General features: G+C 50.9%; 1 protein-coding gene across 4 annotated transcripts in view; it reads left to right on the top strand.

Moving 5' to 3' along the window:
• MAMLD1 (mastermind like domain containing 1) overlaps window positions 1-19050 on the top strand; it is a 117587-nt gene extending 98537 nt beyond the window's left edge. For 2 of the 4 annotated variants that reach the window (XM_070365765.1, XM_070365764.1), the window contains 3 exons: window positions 9247-9490; window positions 15534-15618; window positions 16591-16728. In XM_070365765.1, coding sequence (XP_070221866.1) covers window positions 9247-9490; window positions 15534-15574 — 285 coding nt within the window. In that variant the 3' untranslated portion in view covers window positions 15575-15618; window positions 16591-16728. Of the gene's footprint in view, window positions 1-9246; window positions 9491-15533; window positions 15619-16590 lie in introns of all 4 variants that reach the window. The other 2 variants (XM_070365763.1, XM_070365762.1) reach the window with 1 other exon arrangement.
• Window positions 19051-19829: the final 779 nt, after the last annotated feature.

Here is a 19829-nt window from a genome sequence, read left to right as displayed (position 1 = left end):
CCAATCCTTTGGCCACCTGATGCTAAGAGCCAACTCACTGGAAGAGGCCCTGATGCTGGGAAAGATTGAGGGCAGGAGGAGAAGGGGACGACAAAGGATGAGATGGTTAGATCGCATCACCAACTCAATAAACATGAATTTGAGCTAGCTCTGGGAGATAGTGAAGGACAGGGAAGCCTGGCATGCTGCAGTCCACGGGGTTGCCATGAATCTGACACTACTTAGTGACTGAAGAACAACAACAAAGTGAAAACTTGTGTCACCACTGGTTAGGCTGAGGAATGGAACCTTGTCAACCCCCTAGTAGACCCCATGTGTGCCCCTTCACTATCATGCTTCCAATGTTCTCTTGCTTTTCTATTTGTTTCACTATGTATTACTGAGTTCTTCAACAAGCAATCAGGTTTTTTTGAAGAACCAAGTGGCAAGCACAGTCTGGGTGCATAGGCAACAAAGGGTCCTAGTGTCACTATTCAACAGAGGCTTCCCTCTTAGGGGAGTCAGTGACTGAAAGCACAATGGATCTGAGTGTTGGTAGAGCCCACCGCCATCAGGACCCCTGATAGGCAGAAGAAATACAGCCCGAGGGGTTGGGGTGCTGTCTTGCTTTGCTGTGCTTGCCACAGCCTACCTCCAGGCACTGTAGTTTCCAGGTGGAGGTCAACATAATGCCTCTGTGGGGTGAAGTGAGAGTCTTCAGCTAATCCAAGTAGCAGGATATGGAAGGCAGAGCAGGGAATTCAGCAATTCAAGTCAAACCTCCACCAGTGTGGAGGAGAGGCAGATACCCAGGGATGTGGAGGCAGGGCAGTCATCCAGGCATCTACCCCATTGTGTTGGCCATACGTGTCCACTTCACCCACCAGTGCTGGAGACCACCTGGGGCTCCTGTTCCCAAGCCTGCTGAACATCCTGCCATTTAGACCAAGCTGCTTTTTCACTTTCCCTCTGCCAGCCTGTGATTCAGCTTCCCTGGGTCTGTGGTGTCAGTTAACCCTGGTCTAGCTACTTCAGAGCTTGGGAAAGGCTGCTGCTGCTATGTCTCCTGAAGCATTCACCTTGTTCTTGCCAGGTTGTATCTTTAAAAACCACACCAAACCAAATTCTCATGGCACTTTTAGTGGGGCTTCGCAAGGGAGTGAATTTAGATGCATGCATTAGATCTGCTGTCTCAATCCGGAAGGCTCCAGAGGATATCCTGCCTCTCCCTTCCTCAGTTGCCTGAATATGGTGGTTAGTTGGAGGGCTTCTTTGGAACCCCATGGCCTGGCAACACACCTTACTGTAGCCAATGAGGAGACACTGCAGCCAAGGAGGGCAGGGGGGAGGATTTGGTGTGCATAAGCAGAAGGGTTATGCTTTGGACATTGCATTCTTTAGTATTTGTAATTAAGAGTTCTTATTTTGGAGCAGGTCAGACCCAGATTCAGCTTTCAGCTCTGACTCGGACTTTGAGCAAGTTACTCTGCTCTCTAAACCTTCTTTTCCTCAACTAGAAAATGAACATAATAATGGTACCCATCGTCCAGGGTTGCCATGGGGATTAAGTGAGAGAAAAACTGCACAGAGTTTCACTCAGTGCCTGGTGCATTGCCTTTGTTCATACGTGGTAGCTGTTATCATCACCCTCATCATCATGAGACAATAGGAACCTTCCAGAAGCTGTCAGAGCCTGGCTTGCAGAGGCTCTGCCCTCTGGAGAGTTTTGGTACCCTTTGACCCAGTCCCTGATGTTTCTCATAGCAGTGCTGTTGACCTCACTTTGCTCCTAGTGTGACTTCCATTGGCCCACATAACCTGACCAAACAAACACACAGTCTTCCTCCTCCATTACCCATTGTTACTGCTGCCGGGCATGGCTCTGGTCATCTCTTAGAACTGCCCCATAGAAAACAATGAGCCTAAATTTCAGAGTGTATTGTAGACCTGCTCTGTGTCTGGCACTGTGGGAGACAGAGAGGAGTACCCATTCTCTACCCCAGGGAGTTAATAGGTCACAGGCTTATTCATTGAAATTAATGTTGTGTGTATTAGGGGAGGTGTTCAGTTCAGTCGCTCAGTCGTGTCTGACTCTTTGCGACCCCATGAATCGCAGCACGCCAGGCCTCCCTATCCATCACAAACTCCCGGAGTTCACTCAGACTCAAGTCCATCGAGTCACTGATGCCATCCAGCCATCTCATCCTCTGGCGTCCCCTTCTCCTCCTGCCCCCAATCCCTCCCAGCATCAGAGTCTTTTCCAATGAGTCAACTCTTCACATGAGGTGGCCAAAGTACTGGACTTTCAGCTTCAGCATCATTCCCTCCAAAGAAATCCCAGGGCTGATCTCCTTCAGAATGGACAGGTTGGATCTCCTCACAGTCCAAGGGACTCTCAAGAGTCTTCTCCAACACCACAGTTTAAAAGCATCAATTCTTCGGCACTCAGCCTTCTTCACAGTCCGACTCTCACATCCATACATGACCACAGGAAAAACCATAGCCTTGACTAGACGGACCTTTGTTGGCAAAGTAATGTCTCTGCTTTTGAATATGCTATCTAGGTTGGTCATAACTTTCCTTCCAAGGAGTAAGCGTCTTTTAATTTCATGGCTGCAGTCACCATCTGCAGTGATTTTGGAGCCCAAAAAAATTAAGTCTGACAGTTTCCACTGTTTCCCCATCTTAGGGAAGGTGTAGAGATGCTTATTCCTTCATTCCTTGATTGATTTAAACATTATTGACTTTACCTTTTCCTCTTCTTGAGTTATTTCTCTTTCTTAGGCAAAATAGTGGGCTTCCTGCGTAGCTCAAATGGTAAAGAAAGTGAAAGTCACTCAGTCGTGTCCAACTCTTTGCGACCCCATGGACTATACAGTTCATGGAATTCTCCAGGCCAGAATACTGGAGTGGGTAGCCTTTCCCTTCTCCAGGGGATCTTCCCAACCCAGGTCTCCTACAGGTGGATTCTTTACCAGCTGAGCCACCAGGGAAGCCCAAGAATACTGGAGTAGGTTGTCTATCCTTTCTCCAGGGGATCTTCCCAACCCAGGAATAGAACTGGGGTCTCCTGCATTGCAGGCAAATTCTTTACCAACTAAGCTATCAGGGAGGCCTTAAATGGTCAAGAACCTGCCTGGAATGCGGGAGACCTGGGTCCAATCCCAAGTCAGTAAGATCCCTTGGAAAAGGTTGTGGCAAACCACTCCACTATTCTTGCCTGGAAAATTCCATGGAGAGAGGAGTCTGGCAGGCTACAGTCCATGGGATCACAAAGAGTTGGACACAACTGAGCGAGTAACACACAGGCAAAATAGCAGTTTACCAGTTGAACTTAACTGGTTAATTTCTGAATACTTGATTGACTAAGGAAGGGAACTTGATTTTGAACCCCGTCCATTTTAGCCAATCCTAGATCCAGCAAATAGATAGGATAGGTGCTACCCTAGAGTTTTTTGCAGAATCTCTCAAGTGAACTTCACACTCCCTGCACCACATGTATCCAAACAGAAATCTGTCAACCTGGAGTTCTCATTTCTTGGTACAGTTGTTATAAAAAGAAAAGAACACCCAGGTGGCACAACAGCCTACCCAGTGGCCCTTGCACAACTATGGAACCATAGCAGCCCTCCAGAATCTTCTTCCTGCAGGTCTGCTTGTATATTGAATTAAGAAAAGTTCCAGTTGGGCAATTTGAGCAAGCAAAACTCAGGGTATAGCCTCTGTAGTTTGACAGGTCTGGGTTCTAGGCCAGGCCATGGCACTTACTAACGAGTGACCTCAATTAAGCTAGTTGCTTAACCTCTTTGTGCCTCAGTTTCCTCATCTTTACCATGGGATCATAACAGTGCCTCCCTCTTCAGATTGTTCTAAGAATTAATTGAAATGACTCCAAGAAAGGGCTGAACCCAGTTCCTTAGATTCAGTGCTCAACAAATCTTTCTAATATTATCATCATTGTAATTTATTACTGTTGTTAGTCTGTTTTACCAAAAGATAGGAAAAGTAACAGCTCTGCTGAGCTATTGATCAGACCATGCCTAGAGCATGTTTGGTTCTAGGAGGAGTGGATCAAGATGGTGGAATAGAAGGACCTGGAGTTCACCTCCTCCCACAAATCCAGGCTAGCCCATGTAAAACTCACAGGACAGTGCCTGGAATATTGTAAAAGTGCTTGATACATGGTGGAAGTGTTATTGTTAATTAAGATCATCACTAACTAACATTCAGAGAATATAACATGCAGACACTGCATGTGTGTTAACTCCATGAAGTCTTGTAACCCCCACCACTCTCTGAATGATGCATGTCTATGACTTCCCCTTTACAGATGAGAATATAAAGGCACAGAAAGGTTAAGCAGCCTCCCCACAATTACATAGCTAAGAAGTGTTCAATCCATGAGTCAAGCCCAGGCCAGATCCTCTTTCTCCAGAGCCTGCACTCTTAGCCAGTAGGCCAAAGGGCTATACTCTCCATACTGTTGTCAGCATTCATATGTGGCTCTTTAAATTTTGATTAATTAAAGGTACATTCAATTAAGAATTCAGTTCTTCGTTTGCACCTGACACACTTGAAGTGCTTTTGTACATGTGGCCAGGGGCTACCATATTGAAGAGCACATTCTCTTCCTTCTGGAAGGCTGAGTCCCATCTCAACATTCTGTGGGACATGCTGCTTGTTGAACTTCTGGGATTCTATTCCTTACAGAATCTCAGGCTAGAGTTGTAAAACTTCTTGTAGTGTTATCAATAGATGCATGCTTGTAATACAGTGAAATCCCATTTGCATTTGGCCAAGAGTGTAATGGCAAGTAAGAGGCCAAGAAGTCTGACTCACATTACCTTTTCCTGGTTTCCCAAAGCACTGCTTCATATTTACAAAGTTGTCTTCTGTCACTTCTCTTTGACATGTAGGGACAGTCACCAGTTTGCTCAAAGATCCAGCTTCTTCCACAGGTCTGCCTTGCCCTCTTTGGGCTGTCTGGATGGCATTTAGTACCTTAGCATATTCATCTCACTGTTGACTTATCTGGCATCTTGACCTCTGAGAGCCTCTAGCACATGCACAAAGTCTCCAGTACCTCCGGAGCTGTCTCTGTTCACCTCTGTTACATGGTCAGTGAAGAAATTGAGTTCAGGATTTGTTGCCTAAACTTTCAGAATGAGTAAGTCTAGAAATCTACAAGCTCCTAGAAGCCACTGGAGTTATAGTGAACAACTGTAACCTTGCAAATGCACATGCACCTCCTTCAGACCTCCATGGCAAAGACTGGGCCAAGATCTAACCCAGTTAGTAATTGATAAATCCAGAGCAGTCACCTGCTACTTGCAGAGCATCCTGAGTGTCTGTGGGGGAAAGTCATAATCTGAGCTCCTCACACCAGGGCCTATTTGCGCTATGGTGAGGTCACAGAATAGCCAACAACATGGAGTTACTTCAGTGTGGATGAAGGACACCCAGCTGCTTCTCTCCACGTGCAGAGAAGGAGCCCTATTCTCCCAAACCCAGCAGATGCTTGGGTTTTAGTCACTCTGTAAATCAGATCCAGGTCTGTACCCACCTTGTCGTTGTGTGTCCTGGGTAAACCTATCTCCACTTCCTTGTCCTGTAAACTGAGGACAGCCTCAAATACATGTGTACATGCACAGTTAGTCCAATAAATATGTTAACAGATGTTATTTCCACAGTGTGTGATTATGTTTTCTGTTCTGCTGATGGGTTTTATTAACCCAACAGCATTGAAAAGTGATGAGTCGATGTGCTTAAAATGAGAGTCAAGGCTCAGTTTATCATTAATGATCATCCCAAAAAGAAGCTAGCACAGCCTTCACTAGGTTATCATTTCCCAAGTGCCAGGGACATCATGCCAAACTCATAACAGAGTCAAGTTGGTTGGATTTTCCAAATATTTGTTGAACATTTTGCCTATGTCAGGCACTGTCTGGGCACCAGAGGGATTTAATTTTGATTAAGACTTGGCACAACAAGGATGTTCAGTCAGTCAGAGGTGTTCAGCCATAGGCGCTGGACCAAAAAGTGTTAGTTGCTCAGTCCTGTCTGACTTTATGCAACCCATGAACTGTAGCCCACCAGGCTCCTTGTCCATGGGGATTCTCCAGGCAAGATTGGACGAGTGGGTTGCCATTTTCTTCTCCAAAGGAGAGACAGAATTCTCAGGGTGGATCTCCAAAGACATGCAGGACCCCTAAGGACCATGAGCACAGAGGGCTGAACGCACGTGGCAGCCTGTCTGGGGAGCTCCAAGGAGATGGTATGACTGGAGGTTAGAGTACAGGACACAGTGGGGCGGGAGACCTGGCTGCCAAGAAGAAGGGAGGCCCAGGGACAAATAACCCTAATAACAGAGCTTACAGGATGTGCTTGGGGCTGTAAGTATCTGCAAGCTATTGGAGAGGCCCAGAGACAACCTTTTTCCAGCAGGTTCTCTAGCATGTTCTGTAGCATGGGAGGCCTAGTGAGTGTGAGCTCTGTGAAGTTGGGCACCAGCATCAGACACTATTCATCCCAGGGTCTGATTCTCTGAAATTTGGAATCACATGGAACCAGCCAATCCAAGAGGTAGTAATCATTGTCTACCAGTTATGGACTGACCTGCTTTCTGAGATTTTCAGTGATTCCTAAGAGACAGATGGGTTTACCTTATGTGTGGAAATCTCTAGGAGTTGAAACATCCCTACCACCTTTTCTTTGGAACCTGGGCCTCCTGCTAACAGGGTGTGGGACAGAGGTTTCTTTGCCAAAGTAAATAAAACAGAGAAGATGCATGAACATCAGCTACAAAGCTCCTTGTCAATCAGAGTCTCGACTGAATCTCTAGTTTATATCTTTCTTTTTTTAACCAAGGATCCCATTGGTCTGCCAAGTGTCTGCTCCCATTCTGCTCCATATGAATGGGTGGCTGCTGGCCTGTTCCAAACTGCTGTTGAAACAGAACTTCCCACACTGCTGGGGCATCTTCTGCTGATCATAATTTCCATGTGCCATCGGCAGGTTTTTTTCTGCCTGATGAACTACCAAGGCACTGGGAGCATATGTTCCTGCTGATGAGGGGCCTTGCTTCTTGACCTGTCACTAATATCCTACCAGTCACATGAAGCTACCAGGGACTCCTGAGCAAAAGCTTACAATGCTTCAGTTCCCTACAAATAAGCCCCGCTCATTGCTTTCCGACTGTGTCGTCATCTGGTGGGCAAGGAATGAGACCTCTAGGAATAGTTGTATATCAGGATTGCAAAAACCCCTCCATGGTTATAAAACATTGTTTTAAATTACCAAGGTGCTCAGTATGCAGGCATAAAGAATAGCCCATTGTAGAGAGTGATGTTTCTGCTCATGTCCCAGATGACCTTGGTTCAAGGACAAATTGGAGCTTGACTTAGCAAAGCTGCAGGTGGTCAGTGAGATTGGCTCTGCACTGATGCACCCACCTGAGTGGAGGGGTGCCGGGCCCTCCGTGGTGGGTATATCACCAGGATGGCAAAGGCATTTTCTCTCCCACATGTACTGAGTTCAGTTGCTAAGCATATTCCATGTGGTTTTTTGCTTTTGTATTTCTTTGGGGAGAGGAATGTCATCTCTAAAACTCTCAATCCCATCTTTGTGTGTGTGCTTAGTCACTCAGTCATTTCTGACTCTTTGTGACCCTGTGGACTGTAGCCCACCAGTCTCCTCTGCCATCGGGATTCTCCAGGCAAGAATATTGGAGTGAGTTGCCATGCCCTCCTCCAGGAGATCTTCCCAACCCAGGGATCAAACCCAGGTCTCCCACATTGCAGGTGGATTCTTTACCATCTGAGCCAAATTTGTTCTTAAAATTTTACCCCGAGGCCCCCTTGTAAAACCTGGCCTGTACTTCTCTTAATGACACATTTGAACAGTTGCCTACATTTCAGACTTGTTTTCCATATGACAAGCTAATCGCATGCACACATACACTCACCATGCCAAACTCCATGTAGACTTGAGAACCAGGCAAACCTGCATTTGCATCCTTCTCTGCTACTTACTAGCTGTGTGACTTTGGGCAACTTTGTTAACCTCTCTGGGCCTCTGTGTCCTCATTGTAAAATAAGGACAGTAATCGTTCCTGCCTCACATACAGCTGTTTCAAGGGTTGAGTGAGACTAAGGATCAAAAGCACTTGGCTTAGTGCCTGTACATAGCAAATGCTTGATCAGTTCAGTGGTAGCAGTTTTTACCATTAATTCAATGAGGCATCCAAATATCTAGTGTCTTGTCATCCATCCAGAGAATTGTCCACTGTAGGCGCTTAGTCATGTTTACTGAATTGACTCCATCTCTTTAGCTGAGGATCAGGAGATAAATATTTCCCTATCTACTGGGATGTTTGATAACACATGGGTGATCACTTGAAGCTCAGGTATGAAAAGCATGCGAATGAAGAGGCTGCTTTACATACAAAGAGCTTCTCCTCAGGGCGGGCTCTCCCTGCTCATCTTGGGCACCCCGTGGTCAGGTGTTCAACAGGAGGTCAGGGTTCCCTCAGCACCTCCGTGGAGTCTTGAGGCTTCCTCTAACATGGATATCAAGTGTGAGGGTTTTAATTGCCTTTGGCTGAAAGAATGGGGTCAGATGTTCAATTCAGATGAAATCCCTGTCTTCTAAAACATTATGAGGTGCCACCCACACGAAAGTCACTAATCCTCGGGGCCCTGGCAGGGTGAAGTGCCTGAGGGCTGCAGCTCAGGGCTGTTGGGAGATTCCTGCCTGACTGCCTGGGTGTGCACATTACTCAGCACATGTACACACATGTACCTACAGACCAGTGTAGAATGGTGTGCTCTGTTGGGGGGGAGAGCATGGGGACGGATTGGGATTGGGCATTGATGAACCAGTTATCTGACCTAGCCTGATGCCCATTTCCAACCAGACAGTGACTGATGGAGGCAGAGTCTCCTTAACTGAGACCCATGGATGGGTAGTAAGTGGTCCAGAAAACCCCTGAAATTATATGTAAAATGTTGGTGGGCTGGGAAGGGAGAGACACCAGCATAAATGCTTTTTCTGTGGAGAGAGACTGTAGCTTTTAAGAGACTTCTCAGAGGAGTCTGTGACCCAAGACAATTAAGAACACAGAGCTGCTGGGTTTGGTTGGCCCAGGCTAGTTGGTGTGTCTAATCAAAGCCCCAGATGACCCACGTCTAGGCGGTCAGGGCAGTGACAGGAGTACTCAGAGGCAAGTCGTGGCCACGCCACTGACAGACTCTTCAATGGTTGTTGTAGACTCATGTAGACAAAGCCTGCAAGCTTGGGGAAGCCAGGCCCCCCCAGGTCAGCCTCGGGCGACAGCCCCCGTCCTGCCAGGCCCTGGGGAGTGAGTCCTTCCTGCCCAGCAGCTCCTTTGCTCATGAGCTGGCCCAAGTCACCTCCTCGTACAGCACCTCAGAGGCAGCGCCCTGGGGCGGCTGGGATCCGAAGGCCTGGAGGCAGGTGCCCGCTCCACTACTGCCTAGCTGCGACACTGTTGGTAAGTCACTCCCCCCAGCCTCGCTTTCCTCATCTGTCAGCTGGACGCAGTCCCCTGCTCAGCCTGCCCACCTGCTGCACAGTGTTGTTGGAGGAACAGAGGAGGTGACAGCCCAGCCCGTAAAGCTCTGTGCACCTAGGAGAGATGTCCAGAGCTTTCTCTGCTGCATCCCAGTCAGTCTTTGGCAAAGAGACCACCCAAGCCAGAAGAGGGAAACTAAGTGGGCATCACCCTGGGGACAGTTATTCCCTCCCTGCTGTTGGCCATCCAACACCCCAGTTCCTTCCCTGCCTGTCTGTCCCTGTGACCAGACTGTGAACTGGAGGTAGATAGGGCCTATGCCTTTGGAACTACAAATCTTCCCCCCTACTCCATAGCTGGCACGCACTCGGGAGCTGCCTCTCCTCCAGCCATCTGCTGTGGGCTTCACAACCCGAGGTGTTCTTTGACCCTACCTGGGATTCGTGTGCACCTCACGAAGTGGGAAGTCAGATGGCCCCACTCGAGGAGGGCAGGCAGAAGAAAGCCAAGCCAGGCCTGGCCAAGAGGGCTGTGAGTTTGCATCGTCCTCCAGATTCTGGAAGAAATGGCTTGACTCATCCTAAGGAGTTGCCTTAGTGGTCATGACAGCAAGATGGTGTACAAGCAGACATTGCAGAGACTTTTGTTTGGCTCATGAACTTGTTGTTCTGGTGCATGACGTATCAGTTTGTGCAGGACGTCAGCCCTCTCTGCAAAGCAAAGTAGAGAAAGGAGCATTTGCTGAGAAAGAGTGATCAGAGGATGCTCATCCAGCTGAAATGACCTCTGGGATTCTGGCTGCTAATGGAAATGCTGCTTCTATCTGCGTGGCCTTGTTCTCCCATCCCACAGGCCTTGGCCCGCAGGAACAAGCAGTGCTTTCCATTCAAGGGCTATCGATTTCTCTGTCTCTATTTTTTTTCACCCTTCTCTTATGTGCTGTCAGAGTCACAGTGCTCTTCAGCTTGTCCAGCACAAGACTGCCAAAGAAAGAGAACTAGCAAAAAAAAAGAAAAAAATGGGGACATCGTCCACTCAGGATGTGTCTGAGTTCCACCCTGGTGTTCCATGTCCCCAGAAGGCAAAGAATGACAGATCCGAGTGAGCTGATGTTGAGAACTCCTTTCCCCAGCATGTTATCTCTCTTCAAAGCAGTGGAGGGTGAGGCAGAATCTTGGCCCTCAGATCCTCACTATTGAGCTATGGAAGTTGGGCCTGCCTTGGGGCCGGGTGGGGAGAAAGGCTTGGAGGGACAGGACCTACAGCTCAGCCCAGACTCAGGAAGGCCAGACTTTCTGTGAGACGGAGGACGCAGGCCCCCACCTCTGGGGGAGAAGAGAGGCGAGCTGCAAAGACATTTGTTTCCTCTGCCGCCAGATCACTCACAGCATGGAAGTCTGGCCCTTCCGGGAGAGGTGCCTGGAGTCAGAAGTCAACTGCAAAGCAGAAAGTGGAGAGGAGAAAAGGCGACCTCCAGCTCTCTGGCGGTCATTTTCAACAGCAGTGATTTTTGTGAAGTTACCAATGGCAGCTTCAGATTGGATCCAACCCAAGGATAGTGTCATCACTGAGGGGAGGTCCCTGACTCATGCTCCAGGGGTCCCCAGGGGCAAAGAAAGACCCTCAGCTTTCTCCTGTCTTAGCACCCGCATGTTCCCATGGACCCCCTGGCCCCAAGCCCTGAGCCCGGGTTTCTGCCATGCCTCCCCTCCCCATCCCTTCACTTGGTTGTGAGGTTGTGATTTCCTTTGATTGATTTATTTGTTGGTTTCTCCCTCCATGGTGAGCTTCCTGAGAGTAGACACACACATTACCACCCCAGGGCTGGGACAGAGCCCCACCCATGGTAAACCCACTAGGTCCCATGGTAGACCCACAAGACGTGTTTGACTGGCACGGGGCCTCACTGGGCTGCCAGGTAAACCCTCTTTACCCACCCAGGATCCAGCAGTTTGCTTTGGGGACCCCAGAGTCTGTGAGGCTGCCCTCCCCATCCCCCCCACTGGGCAGGGAAGGGCATGGAGCTGAGGCCTTCAGAAACAGCAGGTATGGCCTGCCTTGGCCTTGGCTTCTGGGGTTCCCTCAGCACTCCCATCTGGAGGCACTCCAGAGAAACTGAGTCACAGGCTCCAAGAGTTAGGAGGGAAAGTTAGGACATGGTGAAGCGGGCCTGCATTCACTGTGGGCAGCCCGTGTTGTGTCTGAAGGATGCCTGAGGACAGTGTCAGCCTGAGAGCATCCATGCCCTTCAAACAGGGCTTTGAGTGGAAGCATCTTCATGGCCCACAGGTCTGAGAAGTCCCCCTCCAGGGCCGTTGTGGGAGCCCCTAGAACTCAGATCTCCATGCAGAATGCTGTCTTCCTGTCATTCCAAAGGAAAAGTCAGAAGAGTCAGTGAGCCGTTTCCAAATTTGGCTTCCAAAAGCTACCAAAGAAGGTACTTTTCGTAGTGGAGTATTGAACAAAGCAGCCCACACGCTGGAGCTCCTTAACCTTTGAGCCTCTAACACAGAGCTGCGTGTTTTCTGCTACCTGCAGGCTGCTCTGTGCGTGGCACTCAGGGGCACATCTGCTGGGGAGGAGGCAGGAGTGCCCCAGTGCTGGAAAAAGAAACCCCTGCACACAGCCCTTTTTTCTCCTCTTCCACCCCTCCTTCACCACCCCCACTTTGTCCCTTCCCTCCCTCCCTCTCCCTTTCTCTCCCTTCCCTCCATCCCTCATCTGTCAGAGCTATTCGTTTTGAAGCCCTTCCCAGTCAGAACACACTCCTCCTGGGGATCATGGGCCAAGTAATTTCAGGCTGAATCCACCTGAAGCCCAGGAAACCAGTGTGGGCATCCATATGGGGGTCTTGCCAACCCTCTGCCTCTGTCCCATCCCCCATCCAGTTAACGTGTCTGTGGGCTTTACAAAGGGGTTGAATCTGTCATGAAACCATGAGTGGGCTGCAGTGGAGAGAGGGTGTATCAGGTGCTTGCTCGGGGGCTCACAAGAGACCCCCACCCACAGTGGCTGAAGGCTGAGGCCCGCAGGGCAGCCTGGCCTCCTGGGTAGCTGAGTGTTGGGTTCTGCTGTGTTGGGAGGCAGTGGGGGGTTTGTGCCAGCCTTGCGCCTGTCTCTTCCACCTATGCCTAGCACACTTGGATGGAGTGCTATGCCTCAAGTGAGCCCCAGAGCTTCCTTGGCCTTAGCATGAAGCTTAGAAAAGCAGTCCCAGGACTTCCTGGATTACCATCTTGGCTGAGGCCTCTCTGAGGGTGGCCCCTTGGCCGGATGGAAGGAGGAGCTGGGCCCACGTTCGTTGGGAAAGTTCCTTCCTTCCTTCCAGGGACAACATGGGGAAGCACACCTAGGCTCCCGGAGGGCCCACCTGCCACTGCCCCCTCAGTGTCACCTGTACAGCAATCCCGAGTGCCATGACAACCACCCGCAGTCCTAGGAAAAAGAGTGCTTGGCTGAGCTCCTCTGTAACCCTCCTTCAGAGTGTCCGTCACTAAGCAGCCACTTTCAGCCATCGCTTCCTCCGGGTCACTGAAAACATTTGTCATTTCCTGTTTTCTCTATTTTCCAATGATCCTAATTGTCAGTGTCAAAAGGCAACAACTATTTTCTTGGGGCTTATCTTTGGAGCACACTGATTGAGAACAAAGGATGGGGGCCTCTGTCTGCAAAACAAAGGAAGCCGCCTCCAGGGGGGCCTGGAGAGAACGGTCTGGCTGCTCTGCCAGGGACGGGGGCCAGGCGGGCAGCAGAGGGCTGGCGGTGCCCCCCCATGCCCCAGTGGCATGAAGAGGTTCCTGCCTGACAGCAACACCCCAGGATGGCCAGCATCAGCCCTTCTGTTTGGACTTGGAGTTTCTGTGGCCCTGACCAGACTTTCCCTTCAACTCTGGATGTTCCAGATTTTTCTGCTTCCTTGGATGAATGCTGGCCAACATCCCACTGTCCCTGTAAACCTGACCCTTCAAGAAGCATTTTCTGTCATCTGGCAGACACTGCCCACTTCCTCCACTCTGACCCCTGCCCCAGCCTCGCCTTCACTCTGGTTTCCCAGGCCCTGGGGGTGTCTTCCTCTCTATCTCCTTCCCTTTGGACTCTTGGGCCCATCGTCGTCATTCCCTGCTTTTTCTTGCGTCGCCCTCTGTAGCCGCCACCTGCCCCTCTCCCACCCTGTACAACTGTGTAATTTGGTGAATCTAATGGAGCAGCCAGTGGGGATGGAGTTAGAGTTGGTATAGACAGAATTAGAGCTGGTGTAGACAGAGGGCCCAGGAGCCGGTCCCGGAAGCAGCGGGCTACAGAGATGGAAGCACTGGATCTGCAGTTAGGAGACACTGCACTTACCCAGCCGTGTTGCCTGGATCACATCACTGACCCTCTGTGAGCCTCAGCTGTCACACTAGTAAGCTGGGGTCATAGATCTTCGGCCTGGATCTCCTGGCACAGTAGGAGGGTGACTGGGCACACCAGAGGTGAGAGCTGCCTTCAGAAATGCCTGCCCACCCTAAGCATCTCAGGCAGAGCCCAGCACCCCCCACCCCCCATCTCCCCCACTTCGCAGAGGCATGGCCTTGGCGATCTTATGACTCCTGTGATCCTCGGGTCCTGCCCTCCTCCAAAGGCATGCTTTAGCAGGAAGAGGGCCGCCCCAGGGGAAGGGAGGCAAGAGCTTGGACAGGAAGCAAGCTAAGGGCAGGATGCTGAAATGGCTCGCCATGCAGTCCGCCCACTGCCACGTGTTCGTGTTCGTCCTCTGCCTTGGCAGGAACTGAGGCTGGGAACTGCCGCCAGACCTGGGAGCTGGGCACTCTCCCAAGCACCGGCCCTCCGCCCCAGCCCCTTCCCACGCCAGCCATCCAAGAGCAGAGAAGCAGGCCACCCGGGCAGCCTGTGTTGTCCAGTCAAGTCTTCTTCTGGCATCTGCAGGGGTGTGGGGGATGCAGTTCTGAAGTAAACTCAGGGAGATGTGCTCCCTGATGGAGCTGCCTTGGATGTTGGCACACAGAGGAGCAGAGAAGGGGAGAGATATGGCAGCGGGTGAGCAATGGACTGCGAGTCATACCCAGGGCCCAGCCACAGCCTGGCACCAAAGGGCTGAGGGTCTTGGGGCAAGTTATGCCTTCTGCAGGCCCTCAGCTGGCTCTCTGGTGGGGGGCCTCTCGAGGCGCTCCCAGACCTGGGGCTGGGACTGCAGCCCTGAAGCTTGGCTCCTCTCTGTGCCCACCCAGCTTGGAGATGGAAATCAGAAGCCCATTCCCATCACCCATGCTGCTGCCCATCAGGAAAGCAAAGGGAAGCTGGGAATGAGTGACTACTCCGGGTGTTGGGCAATGCATCCATGTGAGCAAGTGATCACCACTGCTCTTCATGCCAGGACCACCCAGAACAAGCCTTGGCCCTTTTTCCCATGACAGCCCGGGCACCCACCACCACATAGCCCAAAGGCTCCGCTCTGCCCCACCCCTGACATCCCCAGTTGGTTCAGCCATTCTTTGCTTGGGAGCCCAAGCCCCATTGCTTAGTGTCCTCTGGGTGCAGCCAGTTTGGGTCTCCCTGAGACTGGCCTGCCCAAACTCTTGTCAGCACTGCAGACATGGTCTGGCCAAAGCAGAGGAGTGTAGGACTGTCACCTCCCTCCTTCTACATACTCTGCTTCTATTAATGCAGCCTAATGTCACATTTCCTCCTTTGGTGACTGCATCTCACTGCTGCCCCATCCCGAGCAGAAGGACATCGAGAATGCCTAAACCTTTTCTCTCCATGCTCTTGCTGTTTAGCTCTGTATCTCCGCCCCATCCTATGCTGTCGCAATTGCTTTTTAACTCAGGTGCCGAATCCTACTTGTATCCATACCTGTGGAGTTTTGCTTGGGGGGGTGGGGCATGCATGCGAGTATGTGTTGGTGTGTTCACTCATGCTTTCTGCTACACCAAAGTCACGTCCTGAGTCCCCACACAGCGACACCAAGGCTAGAATTTATTGGTAGCCTGAATCTAACACTTCTTTTTCATCTTCTACTTAGCGAGAGAAGCAGAGATCAGGTCTTATGGCAATGACCCCTGAACAGCGCAGTTCACGTATCGCCCAACGGATGAGTCAATTTCAAGGTAAACAGTTAAAAGTCCATGTTCTCAAAGGGGTGAACGGTGGAGACTGTGTGAGGTTGGGGGAGAATTCCCTCCAGCATAAACCATTACTGAGATGATTCTGGAAAGCATTGATGAAAAGAGAGTAGGTCTGTGAGGCACTTCCATGGCACCTTGGTTGGATCTGTCACATGGAAAGTGTAAGTAGAGTCCCAATTGAAGGCCCAGTCTTAATGACTCTGAAATCACTGTTTGATTGAAGACATTGACTCAACCATGCAATCAACATTGATTGGCTGAAGATACAGCTGTTAGCCAAACACTACAGATGATCTCTGCCAAACTAGCCTGGGAGACGTATTAAGCAGTCGTCCCCAGCCAGTAGTGACATTGGGCCAGGACAGGGGTGTTCTTGCCTGGGGCTCGGAGGAGGCTGCTTGCCTTCCAACGGGTGTTCAGCATCTTTGTTGTAGCCTGGTGGCGCCATAGCACTATCACTCCTCCATTCTCTTGCAAAACCCCCTTTTCCTTCGGGCCTGATACCAGCTGAAAGCCCCCACCTGTGGCATGGAGTGGCATGTCAGGTGTGCCTTAGCCGCAGGGACCAGGCAGACAAGTTCCAGGCCAGTGTCAGGAGGTGGACATCCTTCAGGGGGTGGGTGGTACCAGGCCTGTGTACGGATTGTATGAAGTTTATAAAAGCAGGCCCAGACCCTGTTCATGGAGCTTAAAATCTATGGGCATTTTCAGTCCAACGTGATCTACTCTTGGGTGGAGGGGAGCTGTGAGCACAGACCTGGGGGGTCTAGGAGGGCTTCCCCCAAGAACTGCAGTCCAGGCTGAGGGTGGAGGGACAAGGGCAGAGGAGGGTGCTCGGTAGGAGCCAAGGGCAGGAGGTGAGAGGTCAGTGCTGGGCCAGTGGCTCCCCACTGGCCACTGCAGCCCAAGTGGAAGACACCTTTGGAACTGACCCCCACTTCTCTCTTTCGGTAGCCATCCAAGATCAAGTCATCTCTAAGTGTAGCCGGACCAAGGCAAGCTCCCCACCCAGCCAGCGCATGATACCACCCAGAGATGGGCTCCTTCATAGCAGTCTGAGTTCAGGAATGGCCTCACCCATCAGGCAGCAGAGCCAGGAGACCATGGGCATGCTCTCACCAATCCCCTGCAGGCAGCAGGGGATTTTCAGCTTCAGACCCCCATTTCCCACACCCTCACACTTGGGCCACAACCCCCTGGGCAGCCTCGGCTCCATTGACCAGCACATGGGGATGCCCAAGGCTGCTCCTGCAGGAGTGCCCCTGCCTAGATTCTATCCCAGCCCCCTGGGCAGCCAGGCCCTGGGTCCTCACCAGCTCAGACAGCCGCATATGTCAGGAATGTCCACCGTGCTCCACAGCACTTCCTGGGTGGTGGCAGCAGCATCTCTGCACACCCCAGTCTTGAGGGAGCCACCCCCAAGCCAAGCAGCTCATGGCATGCAGCAGCATTATGATAGCAGCACCATCTTTGCCAAGGCCCTTGTGACAACCTCCCTGGAAGCCCCAGTGTTTCCCTTGCAGCAGGCAATTGTGTCCCCTAGTCAGGTGGCCCCAGAAGGCAGACCTAGCCAGAAGGTGGGTCCTGCCCCCGCCAAGCCCAGCTTCAGCCTTCTGGGCAACAAGAGTGTCAGGCAGAGCCCGGTGCAGGGCCCCGTGCCCACACCACATGCCACCAAGTCCCTCCAGCAAAGTATGGTCAGCTTCAGGCCTGAGAGTCCCATCCAGGCCATTGAGCCACCAAGCTCTGTGGTTGCCGCTGCTGCCACCTCCGTCGTGGCTGCCAGCCAGTCCCTGGCCAGTCCTTGTGACAGAACAGGGAGCCCCTCTGAGTTGTCGTCCCAGTCCCCACTGGACGATCTTATTTCACTCCCTGACTGTTCTGAAGTGGATTTCGACACTTTCATGATGGATTCCACCGAGAGCCCAGATGAAGACTGGATGGGCAACCTGAGGCTGATCAGTGGCACTGCAGAAGACCAGGCTGCTGACAAGGGTGCCGAGGCCCAGAGTGCAGGCCACGTCCCCCAGAACGCTGACAAGCTTTAAATGCCCTAAAAACCTCCACGTGGCTATCACCCCAGGGAGTGATGTGAGTCCTTAGCAAATTTACCACTGGCCCCACACAGCCACATGCTTATTGCCTCATTACAATTTGAGGGGCGGCAGCCCACACCCATCCCTCTCTCTACCTGTGACAAAATGGAAATCTGGTGATTTTTTTCAAGCTACCTGTACATATCTGAAAATTTTGTACATGGTTTTCCTAAACGTTCATGACAGAAGTGTTTATACTGCGTTTTGTGAGTTTGTAATTAAGATGACGGCTTTTGTTTCAGCAAAGTTGTGTTTATTATGCCATTGTCCGTGTGTATTCTACATTGTTCAAATATGCAGACTGTGTTGTTCAGTCCAGCCATACCTTATCAAACCAGGTGGCTGAGTTGCTTGCGCTTTTGATGCAATGGTGGATGTGACCAAGAGGTGTTGTGCAAACTGACAAATGCCAAATAGAAACTCACTTGGCCATCTATTCCCATTTCCACTAAAACTTCTATCACCCAGTGTGATTCTTAATGTCTTTTGCAAACCTTGCAGCGTCTTCTAGCTCTTTCCAGATGAGCCTGTTACAGCACAAGCTGTTTTATCATTAAGTAGCCTGCAGAGGAATTATTTGCCAGGAGGTAGAGAGTTCTGGTGGAGAAGGCAATGGCACCCCACTCCAGTACTCTTGCCTGGAAAATCCCATGGATGGAGGAGCCTGGTAGGCTGCAGTCCATGGGGTCGCGAAGAGTCGGACACGACTGAGCGACTTCCCTTTCACTTTTCACCTTCATGCATTGGAGAAGGAAATGTCAACCCACTCCAGTGTTCTTCCCTGGAGAATCCCAGGGACGGGGGAGCCTGGTGGGCTGCCATCTATGGGGTCACACAGAGTCAGACATGGCTGAAGTGACTTAGCAGCAGCAGCAGAGAGTTCTGGAGATTTGAGAGAAGCAAAGAGAGTTTGTGAGCTGGGCATCTCTGAGGGTTCTACCCTTTATCACTCAGACAGTTTGCACTACTCTAACAGGCACCTTGCAGGGTGGAGGCAAGATGCTCCTGATTTAAGGCCTTTCAGTATTTGTTCTGATGTAAGGCTCTGTGGTCTGGGGAAAAAAATGAATCTGTAAACATGAATAGTTGATTTGGGTTTTGTCACTGATGTTTTCTATTTGCAGTTATCATCACGTATGTTTAAGTGTCTATTATAGAAAACCCACACCCACTGTCCTGTAAACTTTTGTCAATGTCCAGACTCTGTGTAATGACATTTTAATTGCCACCTGGTATTCTGCCTCTGCTTTTGAAATCTGGCATCTGTTTCAAGCAAGTGTGTTTTTTTCTTCGTTCTGTAATAAACAGGAGAAAAGTACCTCTGTGTTTTCATTTTCCCAGGGAGCATTCTGAGTCTACAAACCCGTGTCAGTTAAGCCTGCTGGTGTCTTTGGTTCTTTCTGATGGTGCTCCCTGTCTTGGGATGCTTGGGCACTGAGAAGAGAGGGGCAGGAAGTTTTTGTAGCCTGCACCGTGATCCTTTCACATCACAGCATAGAAGCACATCCTTTACGGTGTAGGCTGCTAAGATGACTGACTGCACTTGGGGCAGGGGGCAAGGGAGGCTTGCATTGAGAAGCTAGTTGTCCACCATCCTCTTTCCACTGAGACGGTGACAGCCAATTAAAGATCCAATGTCTCTCATGTAAGGGGTACCCACATAGGGTGGCTGGAGGTTGCGGGGACCTGGAGACTGAAATTCCATCACTTCACACAGAGATCCAGGAAGACCCTGGTGAAAGCATGGTCCCAGGAGAAAATGGTCTTCCCACCCTTCCCCTCCCTGTCCCTTGCCCTTCCCTCAAGGTCTAAACTAAGTGCAACCCTGATATTCCTGAGCACTACAGAGGGTAAGAGCCTGGTGGTCCGGGACGCTAGGCCAACGGGGCGTTAAGAGGTGTGCCGCCATCTTGCCCCCTTCAAGCTCGGGGCCCCGTCTCTAGGCCCCCCTTCTGCTGACCCATCAATCCTGATCTGCTGCCCAATCCCCGCTTGGCCCCCTCCTCTCCCCACCCTCCCCACCAGCAGTTGCCAGCAGCGTCTTGGCTGCAGGCTGTTTGCAGTTTAAACTGCATGAAAACAAGGGTTCTTGTCACC

The sequence above is a fragment of the Bos mutus genome, chromosome X, assembly GCF_027580195.1.
Source record: "Bos mutus isolate GX-2022 chromosome X, NWIPB_WYAK_1.1, whole genome shotgun sequence".
Classification (NCBI taxonomy): Eukaryota; Metazoa; Chordata; class Mammalia; order Artiodactyla; family Bovidae; genus Bos; species Bos mutus.
Note: the sequence above shows the minus strand (reverse complement) of the source record. Positions and strands in the feature narration are given on the sequence as shown.